The sequence below is a fragment of the Oncorhynchus clarkii genome, chromosome 29 (assembly GCF_045791955.1).
Source record: "Oncorhynchus clarkii lewisi isolate Uvic-CL-2024 chromosome 29, UVic_Ocla_1.0, whole genome shotgun sequence".
NCBI lineage: Eukaryota > Metazoa > Chordata > Actinopteri > Salmoniformes > Salmonidae > Oncorhynchus > Oncorhynchus clarkii.
In genome coordinates, this window is record NC_092175.1 from 45,618,847 (window position 1) to 45,640,955 (window position 22,109).

Here is a 22,109-nt window from a genome sequence, read left to right on the forward strand (position 1 = left end):
ACATGTTTTGTATGTTTGTATACATGTTTTGTATGTTTATATATATATTTTGTATGCTTGAGGGGGTACAGGGGTGTCCGTTAAGTGTGTAAGTGCTGGGCTGGAGTGAAACCTTGCACACCGTACAGGTCCTCATTGAACCAGTCCCATCCCTGTGATAGGGTCTCACTGATATGCATGATAAGTAGCAAGGTATGATGCTCGGTAGCAAGGTATGATACTCGGTAGCAGGGTATGATGCAGGGTATGATCCCGGAGCAGGGTATGATGCTCGGTAGCAGGGTATGATGCTCGGGTAGCAGGGTATGATGCTCGGTAGCAGGGTATGAAGCTCGGGTAGCAGGGTATGAAGCTCGGGTAGCAGGGTATGATGCTCGGTAGCAGGGTATGAAGCTCCGGTATCAGGGTATGAAGCTCGGGTAGCAGGGTATGATGCTCGGTAGCAAGGTATGATGCTCGGGTAGCAGGGTGCAAAACAATGAAAATAAATTACGACGGTACTGTTTCCTCTTTCCCAAATGTGCTCGTTATCAATGTTGTCTTGTAATGTCAGTGACTTGTAAGTAGATATGTACTTTCTTTGTTACACATATTTACGTTTTGACACACACACACACACACAGACACACACACACACACACACACACACACACACACACACACACACACACACACACACACACAGCATTCAGAAAGTATTAGTCCACATGTTGTGTTACAGCCTGAATTCATAATGGATTAAATTTGTTTTTTTTTCTCACCCATCTACACACAATACCCCACAGTGACGTCACAATACCCCACAGTGACGTCACAATACCCCACAGTGACGTCACAATACCCCACAGTGACGTCACAATACCCCACAGTGACGTCACAATAGACTACCTCAACTCCACTCTAACCACTAGGCTACCTGCCGCCACTCCACTCTAACCACTAGGATACCTGCCACCCCTCCACTCTAACCACTAGGATACCTGGGGAGAGTCAGGGCTAGGAGCAGGGCTAGGAGCAGGGACCAGGGGCGAGTCAGGGCTAGGAGCAGGTATCCTAGTGGTTAGAGTGGAGGGGCGGCAGGTATCCTAGTGGTTAGAGTGGAGGGGCGGCAGGTAGCCTCGTTGTTAGAGTGGAGGGGAGGCAGGTAGCCTAGTGGTTGATTAGTCTCTCTCCTGTTGATTAGTCTCTCCTGTGGATTAGTGTCTCTCCTGTTGATTAGTCTCTCCTGTGGATTAGTCTCTCTAGCCCTGAATTTTTCTTCTACATTGACATTACAGTATTTTGTGTAGATCGTTGAAAATAAATAAAGTACAATTAAATCCATTTTAATCCCAATTTGTAACGCAACAAAATCTGGAACAAATCAAGTGGTGAGACTTTCTGAAGGCACATGAACACACATGAACGCACATGAACGCACATGAACACACATGAACACACATGCACACAACAAAGTTGATTTCTATAAATACACACTTTTAAAAAATCCCAGTTCTCTTTGTTCTACTCTACCTCTTGCTATTGAAGTTTGTCCCAAATGGCACCCTATTCCCTATGGGGTCCTGGTCAAAAGTAGTGCACTAAATAGGGAATAGGTTGCCAATAGGGACATACGTTTTTAGTATGAAGGTCAACCAAACCCATTCAAACCTGCTGAGAGAGGAAAGACCACGGGGACAGGAAATAAAGGGAGAGAGGGAGAGAGGGGAAGGGAGAGAGGGTAAGGGAGAGAGAGAGTGTTTAAGAGATGGAGGGAGATGGTTGAAGGGAGGGGCAGTCTGTTCCTCCACCCTCTTCCCTTTGTAGGGTGTGACAGGATGTGACCTATACACAGCGGCATTCACACATCACAATGCCACTGCAGCCCTGTACTACAAAGATACACAGAGACAGGCAGAGAGAGATACACAGAGACAGGCAGAGAGAGAGACACAGAGACAGGCAGAGAGAGAGACACAGAGACAGGCAGAGAGAGAGACACAGAGACAGGCAGAGAGAGAGACACAGAGACAGGCAGAGAGAGAGACACAGAGACAGGCAGAGAGAGAGACACAGAGACAGGCAGAGAGAGAGACACAGAGACAGGCAGAGAGAGAGACACGCAGAGACACAGACAGGCAGAGACACAGACAGGCAGAGAGAGACAGGCAGAGAGAGACACAGAGACAGGCAGAGAGAGACAGACAGACGGACAGAAAAAGAGACGTAGAGAGACAGCGGCAGACAGAAAAAGAGACGTAGAGAGACAGCGGCAGACAGAGAGAGACAGACAGACGGACAGAAAAAGAGACGTAGAGAGACAGCGGCAGACAGAGAGAGACAGACAGACGGACAGAAAAAGAGACGTAGAGAGACAGCGGCAGACAGAGAGAGACAGACAGACGGACAGAAAAAGAGACGTAGAGAGACAGCGGCAGACAGAGACCGAGAGAGGCAGACAGAGACCGAGAGAGGCAGACAGAGACCGAGAGAGGCAGACAGAGACCGAGAGAGGCAGACAGAGACCGAGAGAGGCAGACAGAGACCGAGAGAGGCAGACAGAGACCGAGACTTAGAGGTAGACAGGCAGACAAACAAACACAGAGATACCATAATTGATGAAATCTACATGATTTTTCTTACTGTCTACCTAACTACCTACTATTGAAATAAATCTGCCCCCCTCTTTGATTGTATAGCTATGGCTGGCCTCCACCTGTGGCCCTCCGTCCATGTTGCACTTAGTAACAGCAGTGTGTTCCTCAACTACGACACCGCAGACCACAACGCTTCCTCCGACATCCGGAACATGACCCTAACTCTGGTTGACACGGAAACTAACGCCACCCTGCTCACCAGAACCCTGCCAGCCAACCAATCAGAGGGGAGATTAGGTTAGTGCTCTGGTTTCTACTTGGTCTAACGACATTGTCTGTAGACAAAACTTGTCGCGTTCTAATTGTCTACAGACAATGTCTTTACTGAAAGTCAGAGCCGTGTATTTAGTGAGGACATTGAGGTTTCTGCATTATGATGCATTTAAATGAAACTATATTTCATGGCAGCCATGTTGGCTCCCCATGGGCAATATTGACCAATAGCAGTTCACAGAATTTTCTGAATTTGTACAAGATTCCAAATTTTCGTCATGAATGGATAAATACAATGCTGAAAAGCGATAACATTCCATTCATTCTAAAAGCTGGCTAAACTCTCTAAATACTGTTGTTGGAAACATTTCAATCATTCTAAAAGCTGGCTAAACTCTCTAAATGCTGTATATGTGCTCTGTTGTAGGAAACTATGTACACTACGCTGTGTACAAATACACTTTGATCTGACTTGATTTTAGAATTCAACTGCTCCTGTTTCCTGTACGCTGGAACATTCCGCTTCTGCCTGGAGCAGATTGACTACGCAACCGCTAATGCTAACAGTAATGCTAATGCTAGCGTAACGGATAGAGATTGGAATGCGGTTGTTACTACTACTGCCACCTGGTGGTGGAGCTCTGAGCTTCAGGTGGAGTGGCCAACCTTTCACATTGCCGTGGACCGAGCCAGCAACCAGTCAGGATCCTTCCAGGTGAGGAGAGGGTCTGTATGTGTGGATGGTTGGTTGTTAAACTTAATGATAGCCGTTACACAATAGCTGCTATTTATCACGTTAGGTATCATTTCAAGTGAGCCACTGTCTAACCCTCGTCCCCTTTGCCTCTCCCAGGTGGGGATCTCGACCAATGAGCTGTTCAAGTCCTGCTCCTCTGGCCTCGGTTCCGCCCTCTTCCTGGAGGTCAGTTACCTGGAGTTCAACCAGATTGGTCGAAATAGCATCGACAAGGTCCGCGCCCGCACCCGGCACCCAATCAAAGAGCTGCATTCTCAGACGGTGGATCTGTTGTGTGCATTTCATTTCACAGAGCGAGACTTCATCAGGTACACTGTTGTTTTACCATCTTAAAAAAATATATATGTGAAGTACTGGGGCAGTTTATTGGATAGAGAGAGTTTGGCTGCGTTTACACATGCAGCCCAATTCTGATCAGATCAGATGTGATAGGCCAAAAGATCAATTAGTGAATCAAATACCAGAATTTTGCTGCCTGTGTAAACGCAGCCTAAAACCTTGATCAAACCGGCCTGCATCCGAGGGCGCCATCGTGCGCCATCTTAATTTGTCTGTCCCCCACAAGACGCGCACGTTCATGACGCGCAGATTAAAATACCAAAACCCACTGTGAACCAACTATATTAATTAGGAGACCGGTCGAAAGACACATTCATGGAGATCAAGCTCGCATTCTGTTACTAGCTAATTTGTCCTGGTATATTATTTGACCTGAAATGAATATGGTCATTTTTGTAAACTGGATCTTTGTTGTAATTCTTACACATTTTGAGTCGTACAAAATCATGTGTTTTTTAGAGAGAGGCAGACAGAGACCGAGAGAGGCAGACAGAGACCGAGAGAGGCAGACAGAGACCGAGAGAGGCAGACAGAGACCGAGAGAGGCAGACAGAGACCGAGAGAGGCAGACAGAGACCGAGAGAGGCAGACAGAGACCGAGAGAGGCAGACGGAGACCTAGAGAGAAATCATGTGTTTTTTATCCTAAGATAAAACCTACCGAAGGGGGAAACCTAGTTAGTCTCTCCTGTTGATTAGTGTCTCTCTTGTTGATTAGTGTCTCTCCTGTTGATTAGTCTCTCTCCTGTTGATTAGTCTCTCTCCTGTTGATTAGTCTCTCTCCTGTTGATTAGTCTCTCTCCTGTTGATTAGTCTCTCTCCTGTTGATTAGTGTCTCTCCTGTTGATTAGTCTCTCTCCTGTTGATTAGTGTCTCTCCTGTTGATTAGTCTCTCTCCTCTTGATTAGTCTCTCTCCTCTTGATTAGTCTCTCTCCCTTGGATTAGTCTCCTGTTGATTAGTCTCTCTCCTTTTGGATTAGTCTCCTGTTGATTAGTCTCTCTCCTGTTGATTAGTCTCTCTCCTTTTGGAGTAGTCTCTCTCCTTTTGGACCTCACCATACCATATTATCACCATACCATATCTTCAACATACTGAGAGACCTCACCATACCATATTATCACCATACCATATTATCACCATACTGAGAGACCTCACCATACCATATTATCACCATACTGAGAGACCTCACCATACCATATTATCACCATACCATATTATCACCATACCATATTATCACCATACCATATTATCACCATACCATATTATCACCATACCATATTACCACCATACCATATTATCACCATACTGAGAGACCTCACCATACCATATTATCACCATACCATATTATCACCATACTGAGGGACCTCACCATACCATATTATCACCATACCATATTATCACCATACTGAGAGTCCTCACCATATCATATTATCACCATACCATATTATCACCATACTGAGGGACCTCACCATACCATATTATCACCATACCATATTATCACCATACTGGGGGACCTCACCATACCATATTATCACCATACCATATTATCACCATACTGGGGGACCTCACCATACCATATTATCACCATACCATATTATCACCATACTGAGGGACCTCACCATACCATATTATCACCATACTGGGGGACCTCACCATACCATATTATCACCATACTGAGAGACCTCACCATACCATATTATCACCATACTTGGGGACCTCACCATACCATATTATCACCATACCATATTATCACCATACTGAGAGACCTCACCATACCATATTATCACCATACTGAGAGACCTCACCATACCATATTATCAGCATACTGAGGGACCTCACCATACCATATTATCACCATATCATATTATCACCATACCATATTATCACCATACCATATTATCACCATACTGAGGGACCTCACCATACCATATTATCACCATACTGAGGGACCTCACCATACCATATTATCACCATACTGAGAGACCTCACCATACCATATTATCACCATACCATATTACCACCATACCATATTATCACCATACTGAGAGACCTCACCATACCATATTATCACCATACTGAGAGACCTCACCATACCATATTATCACCATATCATATTATCACCATACCATATTATCACCATACTGAGGGACCTCACCATACCATATTATCACCATACTGAGGGACCTCACCATACCATATTATCACCATACTGAGAGACCTCACCATACCATATTATCACCATACCATATTATCATCATACTGGGGGACCTCACCATACCATATTATCACCATACTGAGAGACCTCACCATACCATATTATCACCATACTGAGACACCTCACCATACCATATTATCACCATACTGAGAGACCTCACCATACCATATTATCACCATACCATATTATCATCATACCATATTATCACCATACCATATTATCACCATATCAAATCAAATCAAATTTTATTTGTCACATACACATGGTTAGCAGATGTTAATGCGAGTGTAGCGAAATGCTTGTAGTGTAGCGAAATGCTTGTAGACCTCACCATATATACTCCATATTATCACCATACTGAGAGACCTCTCCATACCATATTATCACCATACCATATTATCACCATACCATATTATCACCATACTGAGAGACCTCACCATACCATATTATCACCATACTGAGGGACCTCACCATACCATATTATCACCATGCTGAGAGACCTCACCATACCATATTATCACCATACTGAGAGACCTCACCATACCATATTATCACCATACTGGGGGACCTCACCATACCATATTATCACCATACCATATTATCACCATACCATATTATCACCATACTGAGGGACCTCACCATACCATATTATCACCATACTGGGGGACCTCACCATACCATATTATCACCATACCATATTATCACCATACTGAGAGACCTCACCATACCATATTACCACCATACCATATTATCACCATACTGAGAGACCTCAACATACCATATTATCACCATACTGAGAGACCTCACCATACCATATTATCACCATACCATATTATCACCATACCATATTACCACCATACCATATTATCACCATACTGAGAGACCTCAATTTACCATATTATCACCATACCATATTATCACCATACTGAGAGACCTCACCATACCATATTATCACCATACCATATTATCACCATACCATATTATCACCATACTGAGAGACCTCACCATACCATATTACCACCATACCATATTATCACCATACTGAGAGACCTCAACATACCATATTATCACCATACTGAGAGACCTCAACATACCATATTATCACCATACTGAGAGACCTCACCATACCATGTTATCACCATACCAAATCAAATCAAATTTTATTTGTCACATACACATGGTTAGCAGATGTTAATGCGAGTGTAGCGAAATGCTTGTAGTGTAGCGAAATGCTTGTAGACCTCACCATATATACTCCATATTATCACCATACTGAGAGACCTCTCCATACCATATTATCACCATACCATATTGTCACCATACCATATTATCACCATACTGAGAGACCTCACCATACCATATTATCACCATACCATATTATCACCATACCATATTATCACCATACCATATTATCACCATACTGAGAGACCTCACCATACCATATTACCACCATACTGAGAGACCTCACCATACCATATTATCACCATACTGAGAGACCAACCTCACAATACCATATTATCACCATACCATATTATCACCATACCATATTATCACCATACCATATTATCACCATACTGAGAGACCTCACCATACCATATTATCCCCATACCATATTATCACCATACTGAGACCTCTCCATACCATATTATCACCATACTGAGGGACCTCACCATACCATATTATCACCATACTGAGAGACCTCACCATACCATATTATCACCATACCATATTATCATCATATTATCACCATACTGAGAGACCTCTCCATACCATATTATCACCATACCATATTATCACCATACTGAGAGACCTCACCATACCATATTATCACCATACTGAGAGACCTCACCATATATACTCCATATTATCACCATACTGAGAGACCTCTCCATACCATATTATCACCATACCATATTATCACCATACTGAGAGACCTCACCATACCATATTATCACCATACTGAGGGACCTCACCATACCATATTATCACCATGCTGAGAGACCTCACCATACCATATTATCACCATACTGAGAGACCTCACCATACCATATTATCACCATACTGGGGGACCTCACCATACCATATTATCACCATACCATATTATCACCATACTGGGGGACCTCACCATACCATATTATCACCATACCATATTATCACCATACTGAGAGACCTCACCATACCATATTACCACCATACCATATTATCACCATACTGAGAGACCTTAACATACCATATTATCACCATACTGAGAGACCTCACCATACCATATTATCACCATACCATATTATCACCATACCATATTATGCCTGTCTGCCTGCTTTATATAGCAAGACAAGTGACTCACTGTCTGTAGGAGGGAACCATTTTCCTAATAAACTGTCTAGTGAGTGTGTATTATATACAGCGTGGCATTTAGCTTAGTCATGCTGCGTCACATTTTACCTGTGGGCGGTCGTCTATTTCCTTCTTGTCTAAAAAATGTATTATATTGTGTTATCTGTTTTAAGTGAGTGTGAAGCACTGCAATTTATTGTTGGGAATGTGTGGTATAAATAAAGTTGTATTTTATTTGATTACAGGGTGGCGCTGCGCTCCCCTCACACAAACCAGGATGTCAAGTCATCTGGCCCTCTCTACCTCTCCAGGATCTTCTCCTATAAGTTACTGGTGGACAACATAAACTCCTACAGGTACACACACACACACACACATACACACACACACACAGAATCACACACACACACACACACACACACACACATACACACACACACACACACACACTCACATACACACTCACACTCACACTCACACACACACACACTTTTGCAAAGTATTGTATTGAACCAGAATACAGTGGGGCCATACTTGCGAACATAAGCAAGCATTTAAAAGTTAAACAAGTTCTCACGCACATAATGCGAATCAGCCAATCAAAATTGTCGATTTACTTGCACGTGACAGAAAGCGAACTTGTAGCTGGTCCCATAAGATTACATGGTGCATGTTAGCCCTATGCTAACCTCACTAGATGGCAGTGATTTAATCCTGGCACAACTTCTGCAGCCAGTTTAAACATTTATAGATGTCGTTTTGTAAGGATTCTCCTCCTCCTCGTCCAGGTCAGGCTGTGAGGGAGCGATATCTGTACGCCTGGTGACCCCTCCCTGTGCTCTGATCAGCGGCAAGGTCCTCTTATTCCGGGACGGAGGTGTGGGGTCCGAGGGAAAGGGGGGCACAGGGGCGGGGGGAGCAGGTGAAGGGGGTGTAGGGGCAGAGGGCCCGCCCCCCTCCGTTCCACTGGCGTTTCATTGGCTGACACAGGGGGAGAACGAGACAGAATTCAACTGTTCGGTGTTTGACCCAGGAAGGAATAAATACTGCTTCAGATTTGTGCTCAACTTCAGCCGCTCCCCGAGTCCAGCACAGACCTGCCTGGTGGTAAACAGGAACGCAGGTAGGAACACAACTTTACCCTGACCCAACCATGACCCCTGACCCAACCATGACCCTACACTCCTAACCCTGACCCAACCATGACCCTACACCCTGACCCAACCCTGACCCTTCACCCCTAACCCTGACCCAACCATGACCCCTGACCCAACCATGACCCTACACTCCTAACCCTGACCCAACCATGACCCTACACTCCTAACCCTGACCCAACCATGACCCTACACTCCTAACCCTGACCCAACCATGACCCTACACTCCTAACCCTGACCCAAACATGACCCTACACCCTGACCCAACCCTGACCCTTCACCCCTAACCCTGACCCAACCATGACCCTACACTCCTAACCCTGACCCAAACATGACCCTACACCCTGACCCAACCCTGACCCTTCACCCCTAACCCTGACCCAACCATGACCCTACACCCTGACCCAACACCCCTAACCCTGACCCAACACCCCTAACCCTGACCCAAAACTCCTAACCCTGACCCTACACCCCTAACCCTGACCCAACACCCCTAACCCTGACCCAACCATGTCCCTACACCCATAACCCTGACCCAACACCCCTGACCCAACACTCTTAACCCTGACCCAACACCCCTGACCCAACACTCTTAACCCTGACCCAACACCCCTAACCCTGACCCAACACCCCTAACCCTGACCCAACACCCCTAACCCTGACCCAACACCCCTGACCCAACACTCCTAACCCTGACCCAACCATGTCCCTACACCCCTAACCCTGAACGCAAACCCTAACTGCTATATTCTAGCCCTAACCTTAACCTAAACTCCATGCTAGCTCGGCCAGCATCAGAAAAAGCTTGACCAGCATCAGACCAGCACTGACCAGCACTGACCAGCATCAGTCCAGCATCAGTCCAGCACTGACCAGCATCAGACCAGCACTGACCAGTACTGACCAGCATCAGACCAGTACTGACCAGCACTGACCAGTATCAGACCAGCACTGACCAGCATCAGTCCAGCACTGACCAGCATCAGACCAGCATCAGACCAGCATCAGACGAGCACTGACCAGTACTGACCAGCATCAGACCAGTACTGACCAGCACTGACCAGCATCAGACCAGCACTGACCAGCATCAGACCAGCACTGACCAGCATCAGACCAGCATCAGACCAGCACTGACCAGCATCAGACCAGCATCAGACCAGCACTGACCAGCACTGACCAGCATTAGACCAGCATCGGACCAGCACTGACCAGCATCAGACCAGCACTGACCAGCATCAGACCAGTACTGACCAGCATCAGACCAGCACTGGCCAGCATCAGACCAGCATCAGACCAGCACTGACCAGCATCACACCAGCACTGACCAGCACTGACCAGCATCAGACCAGCATCAGACCAGCACTGACCAGCACTGACCAGCATCAGACCAGCACTGACCAGCATCAGACCAGCACTGACCAGCATCAGACCAGCACTGACCAGTATTTCTTTTTCAGCAGCTAGAGAGCTACTGTGTGTGATTTCCTGCTCGATCCCCCAAAAAACTCTTGCTCCCCCCCCCCCCCTCTCTCCGTAGAGTCATGGGGTGTGTGGCAGGCGTGGAGCGTGTGCAGTGTGAGCTGTGGAGAGGGGGTGAGGGAGAGAGTGCGAGAGTGTCTGCTGCCCTCCGGTGGTGGAAGTATGCAGTGCACCGGCATGGTCAAGGAACAGTCTCTCTGCTCACTGGAAGACTGTACAGGTATGTTGTCCTTAACATAATCTAATGTCAACTCTCTCTCTCCTTTCCACTCTGTTTCTATCATTTCCTCATATATTCATTCATGCAGTATCTCCCTCCAACTCTCTCTCTCCTTTACAACTCTGTTTCTATATATTCCTCATATCTTCAGTCATGCAGTATGTCCCTCCAACTCTCTCTCTCCTTTACAACTCTGTTTCTATCATTTCCTCATATCTTCAGTCATGCAGTATCTCCCTCCAACTCTCTCTCTCCTTTACAACTCTGTTTCTATATATTCCTCATATCTTCAGTCATGCAGTATGTCCCTCCAACTCTCTCTCCTTTCTGTTTTATCTTTATCCCCAGTAATGTCACTTCCCTAACACCACAAGACGTGAAAAGACATCTTTTTACTAAAAATACATATTTTCATTGTCTTATGCTCATAGGCTTATCCTCAATGATGTCATACTGATTACCTCAATCATCTAACTTAACCTTGTTTCTCTTGTCCCCATCCCCTAATCTATTTCTCTCTCTTTCTACTCTCCCTATCCCCTTCTCACGTCCTCTCCCTATCCCCTTCTCACGTCCTCTCCCTATCCCCTTCTCACGTCCTCTCCCTATCCCCTTCTCACTTCCTCTCCCTATCCCCTTCTCACGTCCTCTCCCTATCCCCTTCTCACGTCCTCTCCCTATCCCCTTCTCACGTCCTCTCCCTATCCCCTTCTCACTTCCTCTCCCTATCCCCTTCTCACGTCCTCTCCCTATCCCCTTCTCACTTCCTCTCCCTATCCCCTTCTCACGTCCTCTCCCTATCCCCTTCTCACGTCCTCTCCCTATCCCCTTCTCACGTCCTCTCCCTATCCCCTTCTCACTTCCTCTCCCTATCCCCTTCTCACGTCCTCTCCCTATCCTCTTCTCACGTCCTCTCCCTATCCCCTTCTCACTTCCTCTCCCTATCCCCTTCTCACTTCCTCTCCCTATCCCCTTCTCACTTCCTCTCCCTATCCCCTTCTCACTTCCTCTCCCTATCCCCTTCTCACTTCCTCTTTCCATCTCTCTCTGTTTTCCAGTCCTTCCCGCTCCCTCTCCGTCCCTCCCGCCTCCTCCAGCCTCCTCCTTACTCGGTGGTAACCTGGTAGTCGTGGCCGGTATATCCCTGTGTCTGGCGGTCATCCTAGCGACCATCCTGGTCACCCTGTGGCGTAAACTCTGCCGGACACCCCAGTGTAGCTCGGTCCGCCGCGGATCGATGCACTCGCCTGGGGGACGTAAACTCTCTGACGAGGCCTCCATCTGTGGGAACAGCCTCCAGAGACCCAGCCTCTCCGACAGCCAGGGGGGCACAGGGCCAGGGCTAGCCCAGAACGAAAGGCCTAACCTGGGGTGCAAACCTCTGCCTCAACCCCCTCCTCTGGTTATTCCCCTGGTTCAGGACCCAGATAGACTGTCTCCATCGGGACAGAAGGTGCTACCGCCAATCTTCGGGTAGGTAGAGTTGGTTTGTTAATTTCGCATCTATGTTTTTAATTTAATGTATTACTATAATTAATATATGTTCACAAAATACAGTGTGCTCCACAAATACACTTTGACAGTCAAATTTTGACCAATCAGATTGCTTGGCTGGAACTAATCATCTCATAACTGACAATTGATGTGTCGTCTGCGAAACGTTGAACAAAAAACATGTATTTATATATATATATATATATATATATATATATATATATATTCATATATTTTAAAAGGCTTTAGGACTGTTCTGAGTCAGAAGTATGGGGAATAACTGTACTGTTCTGAGTCAGAAGTACAGGGAATAACTGTAGTGTTCTGAGTCAGAAGTACAGGGAATAACTGTAGTGGTCTGAGTCAGAAGTACAGGGAATAACTGTAGTGTTCTGAGTCAGAAGTATGGGGAATAACTGTAGTGTTCTGAGTCAGAAGTACAGGGAATAACTGTAGTGTTCTGAGTCAGAAGTACAGGGAATAACTGTAGTGTTCTGAGTCAGAAGTATGGGGAATAACTGTAGTGGTCTGAGTCAGAAGTACAGGGAATAACTGTAGTGGTCTGAGTCAGAAGTACAGGGAATAACTGTAGTGGTCTGAGTCAGAAGTACAGGGAATAACTGTAGTGGTCTGAGTCAGAAGTACAGGGAATAACTGTAGTGTTCTGAATCAGAAGTACAGGGAATAACTGTAGTGGTCTGAGTCAGAAGTACAGGGAATAACTGTAGTGGTCTGAGTCAGAAGTACAGGGAATAACTGTAGTGTTCTGAGTCAGAAGTATGGGGAATAACTGTAGTGTTCTGAGTCAGAAGTACAGGGAATAACTGTAGTGTTCTGAGTCAGAAGTACAGGGAATAACTGTAGTGTTCTGAGTCAGAAGTATGGGGAATAACTGTAGTGGTCTGAGTCAGAAGTACAGGGAATAACTGTAGTGTTCTGAGTCAGAAGTATGGGGAATAACTGTAGTGGTCTGAGTCAGAAGTATGGGGAATAACTGTAGTGTTCTAAGTCAGAAGTATGGGGAATAACTGTAGTGTTCTGAGTCAGAAGTAAGGGGAATAACTGTAGTGTTCTGAGTCAGAAGTACAGGGAATAACTGTAGTGTTCTGAGTCAGAAGTACAGGGAATAACTGTAGTGGTCTGAGTCAGAAGTTTGGGGAATAACTGTAGTGTTCTGAGTCAGAAGTACAGGGAATAACTGTAGTGTTCTGAGTCAGAAGTATGGGGAATAACTGTAGTGTTCTGAGTCAGAAGTACAGGGAATAACTGTAGTGTTCTGAGTCAGAAGTATGGGGAATAACTGTAGTGGTCTGAGTCAGAAGTACAGGGAATAACTGTAGTGTTCTGAGTCAGAAGTACAGGGAATAACTGTAGTGTTCTGAGTCAGAAGTACAGGGAATAACTATAGTGGTCTGAGTCAGAAGTATGGGGAATAACTGTAGTGGTCTGAGTCAGAAGTAAGGGGAATAACTGTAGTGTCCTGAGTCAGAAGTAAGGGGAATAACTGTAGTGGTCTGAGTCAGAAGTACAGGGAATAACTGTAGTGTTCTGAGTCAGAAGTACAGGGAATAACTGTAGTGTTCTGAGTCAGAAGTATGGGGAATAACTGTAGTGTTCTGAGTCAGAAGTACAGGGAATAACTGTAGTGTTCTGAATCCGAAGTACAGGGAATAACTGTAGTGGTCTGAGTCAGAAGTACAGGGAATAACTGTAGTGTTCTGAGTCAGAAGTATGGGGAATAACTGTAGTGTTCTGAATCAGAAGTACAGGGAATAACTGTAGTGGTCTGAGTCAGAAGTACAGGGAATAACTGTAGTGTTCTGAATCAGAAGTACAGGGAATAACTGTAGTGGTCTGAGTCAGAAGTACAGGGAATAACTGTAGTGTTCTGGGTCAGAAGTATGGGGAATAACTGTAGTGTTCTGAGTCAGAAGTACAGGGAATAACTGTAGTGTTCTGAGTCAGAAGTATGGGGAATAACTGTAGTGTTCTAAGTCAGAAGTACAGGGAATAACTGTAGTGTTCTGAGTCAGAAGTAAGGGGAATAACTGTAGTGTTCTGAGTCAGAAGTACAGGGAATAACTGTAGTGGTCTGAGTCAGAAGTACAGGGAATAACTGTAGTGGTCTGAGTCAGAAGTATGGGGAATAACTGTAGTGTTCTAGCTGAAGTACGGGGAGTAACTGTAGTGTTCTAGCTGAAGTATGGGGAATAACTGTAGTGTTCCTAGTCAGAAGTATGGGGAATAACTGTAGTGTTCTAGCTGAAGTATGGGGAATAACTGTAGTGTTCTAGCTGAAGTACGGGGAATAACTGTAGTGTTCTAGCTGAAGTACGGGGAATAACTGTAGGGTTAGATGCTGAAGTACGGGGAATAACTGTAGTGTTCTAGCTGAAGTATGGGGAATAACTGTAGTGTTCTAGCTGAAGTATGGGGAATAACTGTAGTGTTCTAGCTGAAGTACGGGGAATAACTGTAGTGTTCTAGCTGAAGTATGGGGAATAACTGTAGTGTTCTAGCTGAAGTACGGGGAATAACTGTAGGGTTAGATGCTGAAGTACAGGGAATAACTGTAGTGTTCTAGCTGAAGTATGGGGAATAACTGTAGTGTTCTAGCTGAAGTACGGGGAATAACTGTAGTGTTCTAGCTGAAGTACGGGGAATAACTGTAGTGTTCTAGCTGAAGTACGGGGAATAACTGTAGGGTTAGATGCTGAAGTACAGGGAATAACTGTAGTGTTCTAGCTGAAGTACAGGGAATAACTGTAGTGTTCTAGCTGAAGTACGGGGAATAACTGTAGTGTTCTAGCTGAAGTATGGGGAATAACTGTAGTGGTCTGAGTCAGAAGTAAGGGGAATAACTGTAGTGTCCTGAGTCAGAAGTAAGGGGAATAACTGTAGTGGTCTGAGTCAGAAGTATGGGGAATAACTGTAGTGTTCTGAGTCAGAAGTATGGGGAATAACTGTAGTGTTCTAGCTGAAGTATGGGGAATAACTGTAGTGGTCTGAGTCAGAAGTAAGGGGAATAACTGTAGTGTCCTGAGTCAGAAGTAAGGGGAATAACTGTTGTGGTCTGAGTCAGAAGTATGGGGAATAACTGTAGTGTTCTGAGTCAGAAGTATGGGGAATAACTGTAGTGTTCTGAGTCAGAAGTATGGGGAATAACTGTAGTGTTCTGAGTCAGAAGTATGGGGAATAACTGTAGTGTTCTGAGTCAGAAGTAAGGGGAATAACTGTAGTGGTCTGAGTCAGAAGTATGGGGAATAACTGTAGTGTTCTGAGTCAGAAGTATGGGGAATAACTGTAGTGTTCTGAGTCAGAAGTATGGGGAATAACTGTAGTATTCTGAGTCAGAAGTATGGGGAATAACTGTAGTGTTCTGAGTCAGAAGTATGGGGAATAACTGTAGTGTTCTAGCTGAAGTACGGGGAATAACTGTAGGGTTAGATGCTGAAGTACGGGGAATAACTAGTGTTCTGAGTCAGAAGTTCGGGGAATAACTGTAGTGTTCTAGCTGAAGTACGGGGAGTAACTGTAGTGTTCTAGCTGAAGTATGGGGAATAACTGTAGTGTTCTAGCTGAAGTATGGGGAATAACTGTAGTGTTCTAGCTGAAGTATGGGGAATAACTGTAGTGTTCTAGCTGAAGTACGGGGAATAACTGTAGTGTTCTAGCTGAAGTACGGGGAATAACTGTAGTGTTCTAGCTGAAGTACGGGGAATAACTGTAGTGTTCTAGCTGAAGTATGGGGAATAACTGTAGTGTTCTAGCTGAAGTACGGGGAATAACTGTAGGGTTAGATGCTGAAGTACAGGGAATAACTGTAGTGTTCTAGCTGAAGTACAGGGAATAACTGTAGTGTTCTAGCTGAAGTACAGGGAATAACTGTAGTGTTCTAGCTGAAGTATGGGGAATAACTGTAGTCGTCTGAGTCAGAAGTAAGGGGAATAACTGTAGTGTCCTGAGTCAGAAGTAAGGGGAATAACTGTAGTGGTCTGAGTCAGAAGTATGGGGAATAACTGTAGTGTTCTGAGTCAGAAGTATGGGGAATAACTGTAGTGTTCTGAGTCAGAAGTATGGGGAATAACTGTAGTGTTCTGAGTCAGAAGTATGGGGAATAACTGTAGTGTTCTGAGTCAGAATTATGGGGAATAACTGTAGTGTTCTAGCTGAAGTACGGGGAATAACTGTAGGGTTAGATGCTGAAGTACGGGGAATAACTAGTGTTCTGAGTCAGAAGTTCGGGGAATAACTGTAGTGTTCTAGCTGAAGTACGGGGAGTAACTGTAGTGTTCTAGCTGAAGTATGGGGAATAACTGTAGTGTTCTAGCTGAAGTACGGGGAATAACTGTAGTGTTCTAGCTGAAGTATGGGGAATAACTGTAGTGTTCTAGCTGAAGTATGGGGAATAACTGTAGTGTTCTGAGTCAGAAGTATGGGGAATAACTGTAGTGTTCTAGCTGAAGTACGGGGAATAACTGTAGGGTTAGATGCTGAAGTACGGGGAATAACTAGTGTTCTGAGTCAGAAGTTCGGGGAATAACTGTAGTGTTCTAGCTGAAGTACGGGGAGTAACTGTAGTGTTCTAGCTGAAGTATGGGGAGTAACTGTAGTGTTCTAGCTGAAGTACGGGGAATAACTGTAGTGTTCTAGCTGAAGTACGGGGAATAACTGTAGTGTTCTAGCTGAAGTACAGGGAATAACTGTAGTGTTCTAGCTGAAGTACAGGGAGTAACTGTAGTGTTCTAGCTGAAGTACGGGGAATAACTGTAGTGTTCTAGCTGAAGTACGGGGAATAACTGTAGTGTTCTAGCTGAAGTACAGGGAATAACTGTAGTGTTCTAGCTGAAGTACGGGGAATAACTGTAGTGTTCTAGCTGAAGTATGGGGAATAACTGTAGTGTTCTAGCTGAAGTATGGGGAATAACTGTAGTGTTCTGAGTCAGAAGTATGGGGAATAACTGTAGTGTTCTAGCTGAAGTACGGGGAATAACTAGTGTTCTGAGTCAGAAGTTCGGGGAATAACTGTAGTGTTCTAGCTGAAGTACGGGGAGTAACTGTAGTGTTCTAGCTGAAGTATGGGGAATAACTGTAGTGTTCTAGCTGAAGTATGGGGAATAACTGTAGTGTTCTAGCTGAAGTATGGGGAATAACTGTAGTGTTCTAGCTGAAGTATGGGGAATAACTGTAGTGTTCTAGCTGAAGTACGGGGAATAACTGTAGTGTTCTAGCTGAAGTACGGGGAATAACTGTAGTGTTCTAGCTGAAGTACGGGGAATAACTGTAGTGTTCTAGCTGAAGTATGGGGAATAACTGTAGTGTTCTAGCTGAAGTACGGGGAATAACTGTAGGGTTAGATGCTGAAGTACAGGGAATAACTGTAGTGTTCTAGCTGAAGTACAGGGAATAACTGTAGTGTTCTAGCTGAAGTACAGGGAATAACTGTAGTGTTCTAGCTGAAGTATGGGGAATAACTGTAGTCGTCTGAGTCAGAAGTAAGGGGAATAACTGTAGTGTCCTGAGTCAGAAGTAAGGGGAATAACTGTAGTGGTCTGAGTCAGAAGTATGGGGAATAACTGTAGTGTTCTGAGTCAGAAGTATGGGGAATAACTGTAGTGTTCTGAGTCAGAAGTATGGGGAATAACTGTAGTGTTCTGAGTCAGAAGTATGGGGAATAACTGTAGTGTTCTGAGTCAGAATTATGGGGAATAACTGTAGTGTTCTAGCTGAAGTACGGGGAATAACTGTAGGGTTAGATGCTGAAGTACGGGGAATAACTAGTGTTCTGAGTCAGAAGTTCGGGGAATAACTGTAGTGTTCTAGCTGAAGTACGGGGAGTAACTGTAGTGTTCTAGCTGAAGTATGGGGAATAACTGTAGTGTTCTAGCTGAAGTACGGGGAATAACTGTAGTGTTCTAGCTGAAGTATGGGGAATAACTGTAGTGTTCTAGCTGAAGTATGGGGAATAACTGTAGTGTTCTGAGTCAGAAGTATGGGGAATAACTGTAGTGTTCTAGCTGAAGTACGGGGAATAACTGTAGGGTTAGATGCTGAAGTACGGGGAACTACTAGTGTTCTGAGTCAGAAGTTCGGGGAATAACTGTAGTGTTCTAGCTGAAGTACGGGGAGTAACTGTAGTGTTCTAGCTGAAGTATGGGGAGTAACTGTAGTGTTCTAGCTGAAGTACGGGGAATAACTGTAGTGTTCTAGCTGAAGTACGGGGAATAACTGTAGTGTTCTAGCTGAAGTACAGGGAATAACTGTAGTGTTCTAGCTGAAGTACAGGGAGTAACTGTAGTGTTCTAGCTGAAGTACGGGGAATAACTGTAGTGTTCTAGCTGAAGTACGGGGAATAACTGTAGTGTTCTAGCTGAAGTACAGGGAATAACTGTAGTGTTCTAGCTGAAGTACGGGGAATAACTGTAGTGTTCTAGCTGAAGTATGGGGAATAACTGTAGTGTTCTAGCTGAAGTATGGGGAATAACTGTAGTGTTCTGAGTCAGAAGTATGGGGAATAACTGTAGTGTTCTAGCTGAAGTACGGGGAATAACTGTAGGGTTAGATGCTGAAGTACGGGGAATAACTAGTGTTCTGAGTCAGAAGTTCGGGGAATAACTGTAGTGTTCTAGCTGAAGTACGGGGAGTAACTGTAGTGTTCTAGCTGAAGTATGGGGAATAACTGTAGTGTTCTAGCTGAAGTATGGGGAATAACTGTAGTGTTCTAGCTGAAGTATGGGGAATAACTGTAGTGTTCTAGCTGAAGTACGGGGAATAACTGTAGTGTTCTAGCTGAAGTACGGGGAATAACTGTAGTGTTCTAGCTGAAGTACGGGGAATAACTGTAGTGTTCTAGCTGAAGTATGGGGAATAACTGTAGTGTTCTAGCTGAAGTACGGGGAATAACTGTAGGGTTAGATGCTGAAGTACAGGGAATAACTGTAGTGTTCTAGCTGAAGTACAGGGAATAACTGTAGTGTTCTAGCTGAAGTACAGGGAATAACTGTAGTGTTCTAGCTGAAGTATGGGGAATAACTGTAGTCGTCTGAGTCAGAAGTAAGGGGAATAACTGTAGTGTCCTGAGTCAGAAGTAAGGGGAATAACTGTAGTGGTCTGAGTCAGAAGTATGGGGAATAACTGTAGTGTTCTGAGTCAGAAGTATGGGGAATAACTGTAGTGTTCTGAGTCAGAAGTATGGGGAATAACTGTAGTGTTCTGAGTCAGAAGTATGGGGAATAACTGTAGTGTTCTGAGTCAGAATTATGGGGAATAACTGTAGTGTTCTAGCTGAAGTACGGGGAATAACTGTAGGGTTAGATGCTGAAGTACGGGGAATAACTAGTGTTCTGAGTCAGAAGTTCGGGGAATAACTGTAGTGTTCTAGCTGAAGTACGGGGAGTAACTGTAGTGTTCTAGCTGAAGTATGGGGAATAACTGTAGTGTTCTAGCTGAAGTATGGGGAATAACTGTAGTGTTCTAGCTGAAGTATGGGGAATAACTGTAGTGTTCTAGCTGAAGTACGGGGAATAACTGTAGTGTTCTAGCTGAAGTACGGGGAATAACTGTAGGGTTAGATGCTGAAGTACGGGGAATAACTGTAGTGTTCTAGCTGAAGTATGGGGAATAACTGTAGTGTTCTAGCTGAAGTACGGGGAATAACTGTAGTGTTCTAGCTGAAGTACGGGGAATAACTGTAGTGTTCTAGCTGAAGTATGGGGAATAACTGTAGTGTTCTAGCTGAAGTATGGGGAATAACTGTAGTGTTCCTAGTCAGAAGTATGGGGAATAACTGTAGTGTTCTAGCTGAAGTATGGGGAATAACTGTAGTGTTCTAGCTGAAGTATGGGGAATAACTGTAGTGTTCTATCTGAAGTATGGGGAATAACTGTAGTGTTCTAGCTGAAGTACGGGGAATAACTGTAGTGTTCTAGCTGAAGTATGGGGAATAACTGTAGTGTTCTAGCTGAAGTACGGGGAATAACTGTAGGGTTCGATGCTGAAGTACAGGGAATAACTGTAGTGTTCTAGCTGAAGTACAGGGAATTACTGTAGTGTTCTAGCTGAAGTATGGGGAATAACTGTAGTATTCTAGCTGAAGTACGGGGAATAACTGTAGGGTTAGATGCTGAAGTACAGGGAATAACTGTAGTGTTCTAGCTGAAGTACAGGGAGTAACTGTAGTGTTCTAGCTGAAGTACGGGGAATAACTGTAGTGTTCTAGCTGAAGTACGGGGAATAACTGTAGTGTTCTAGCTGAAGTACAGGGAATAACTGTAGTGTTCTAGCTGAAGTACGGGGAATAACTGTAGTGTTCTAGCTGAAGTATGGGGAATAACTGTAGTGTTCTAGCTGAAGTATGGGGAATAACTGTAGTATTCTAGCTGAAGTACGGGGAATAACTGTAGGGTTGGATGCTGAAGTACAGGGAATAACTGTAGTGTTCTAGCTGAAGTACAGGGAGTAACTGTAGTGTTCTAGCTGAAGTACGGGGAATAACTGTAGTGTTCTAGCTGAAGTACGGGGAATAACTGTAGTGTTCTAGCTGAAGTACAGGGAATAACTGTAGTGTTCTAGCTGAAGTACGGGGAATAACTGTAGTGTTCTAGCTGAAGTATGGGGAATAACTGTAGTGTTCTAGCTGAAGTATGGGGAATAACTGTAGTGTTCTAGCTGAAGTACGGGGAATAACTGTAGTGTTCTAGCTGAAGTACGGGGAATAACTGTAGGGTTAGATTCTGAAGTACAGGGAATAACTGTAGTGTTCTAGCTGAAGTACGGGGAGTAACTGTAGTGTTCTGAGTCAGAAGTACGGGGAATAACTGTAGTGTTCTGCGTCAGAAGTATGGGGAATAACTGTAGTGTTCTAGCTGAAGTATGGGGAATAACTGTAGGGGTAGATGCTGAAGTACTGGGAATAACTGTAGGGTTAGATGCTGAAGTACTGGGAATAACTGTAGTGTTCTAGCTGAAGTACGGGGAATAACTGTAGTGTTCTAGCTGAAGTACGGGGAATAACTGTAGGGTTAGATGCTGAAGTACGGGGAATAACTGTAGTGTTCTAGCTGAAGTATGGGGAATAACTGTAGTGTTCTAGCTGAAGTATGGGGAATAACTGTAGTGTTCTAGCTGAAGTACGGGGAATAACTGTAGTGTTCTAGCTGAAGTATGGGGAATAACTGTAGTGTTCTAGCTGAAGTATGGGGAATAACTGTAGAGTTCTGAGTCAGAAGTATGGGGAATAACTGTAGTGTTCTAGCTGAAGTATGGGGA

The 22,109-nt window shown here is 44.6% G+C and overlaps 1 protein-coding gene across 1 annotated transcript in view; it reads left to right on the plus strand.

Annotated features, from left to right (window-relative positions):
- Positions 1 to 22,109, plus strand: part of LOC139388401 (thrombospondin type-1 domain-containing protein 1) — a 66,759-nt gene that overhangs the window by 23,234 nt on the left and 21,416 nt on the right. Inside the window, exons 3-9 of the mRNA XM_071135039.1 lie at positions 2,679 to 2,873; positions 3,332 to 3,564; positions 3,703 to 3,914; positions 8,741 to 8,851; positions 9,284 to 9,618; positions 11,187 to 11,348; positions 12,407 to 12,821. Of these exons, the coding sequence (XP_070991140.1) occupies positions 2,679 to 2,873; positions 3,332 to 3,564; positions 3,703 to 3,914; positions 8,741 to 8,851; positions 9,284 to 9,618; positions 11,187 to 11,348; positions 12,407 to 12,821 (1,663 nt within the window). The remainder of the gene's footprint in view (positions 1 to 2,678; positions 2,874 to 3,331; positions 3,565 to 3,702; positions 3,915 to 8,740; positions 8,852 to 9,283; positions 9,619 to 11,186; positions 11,349 to 12,406; positions 12,822 to 22,109) is intronic.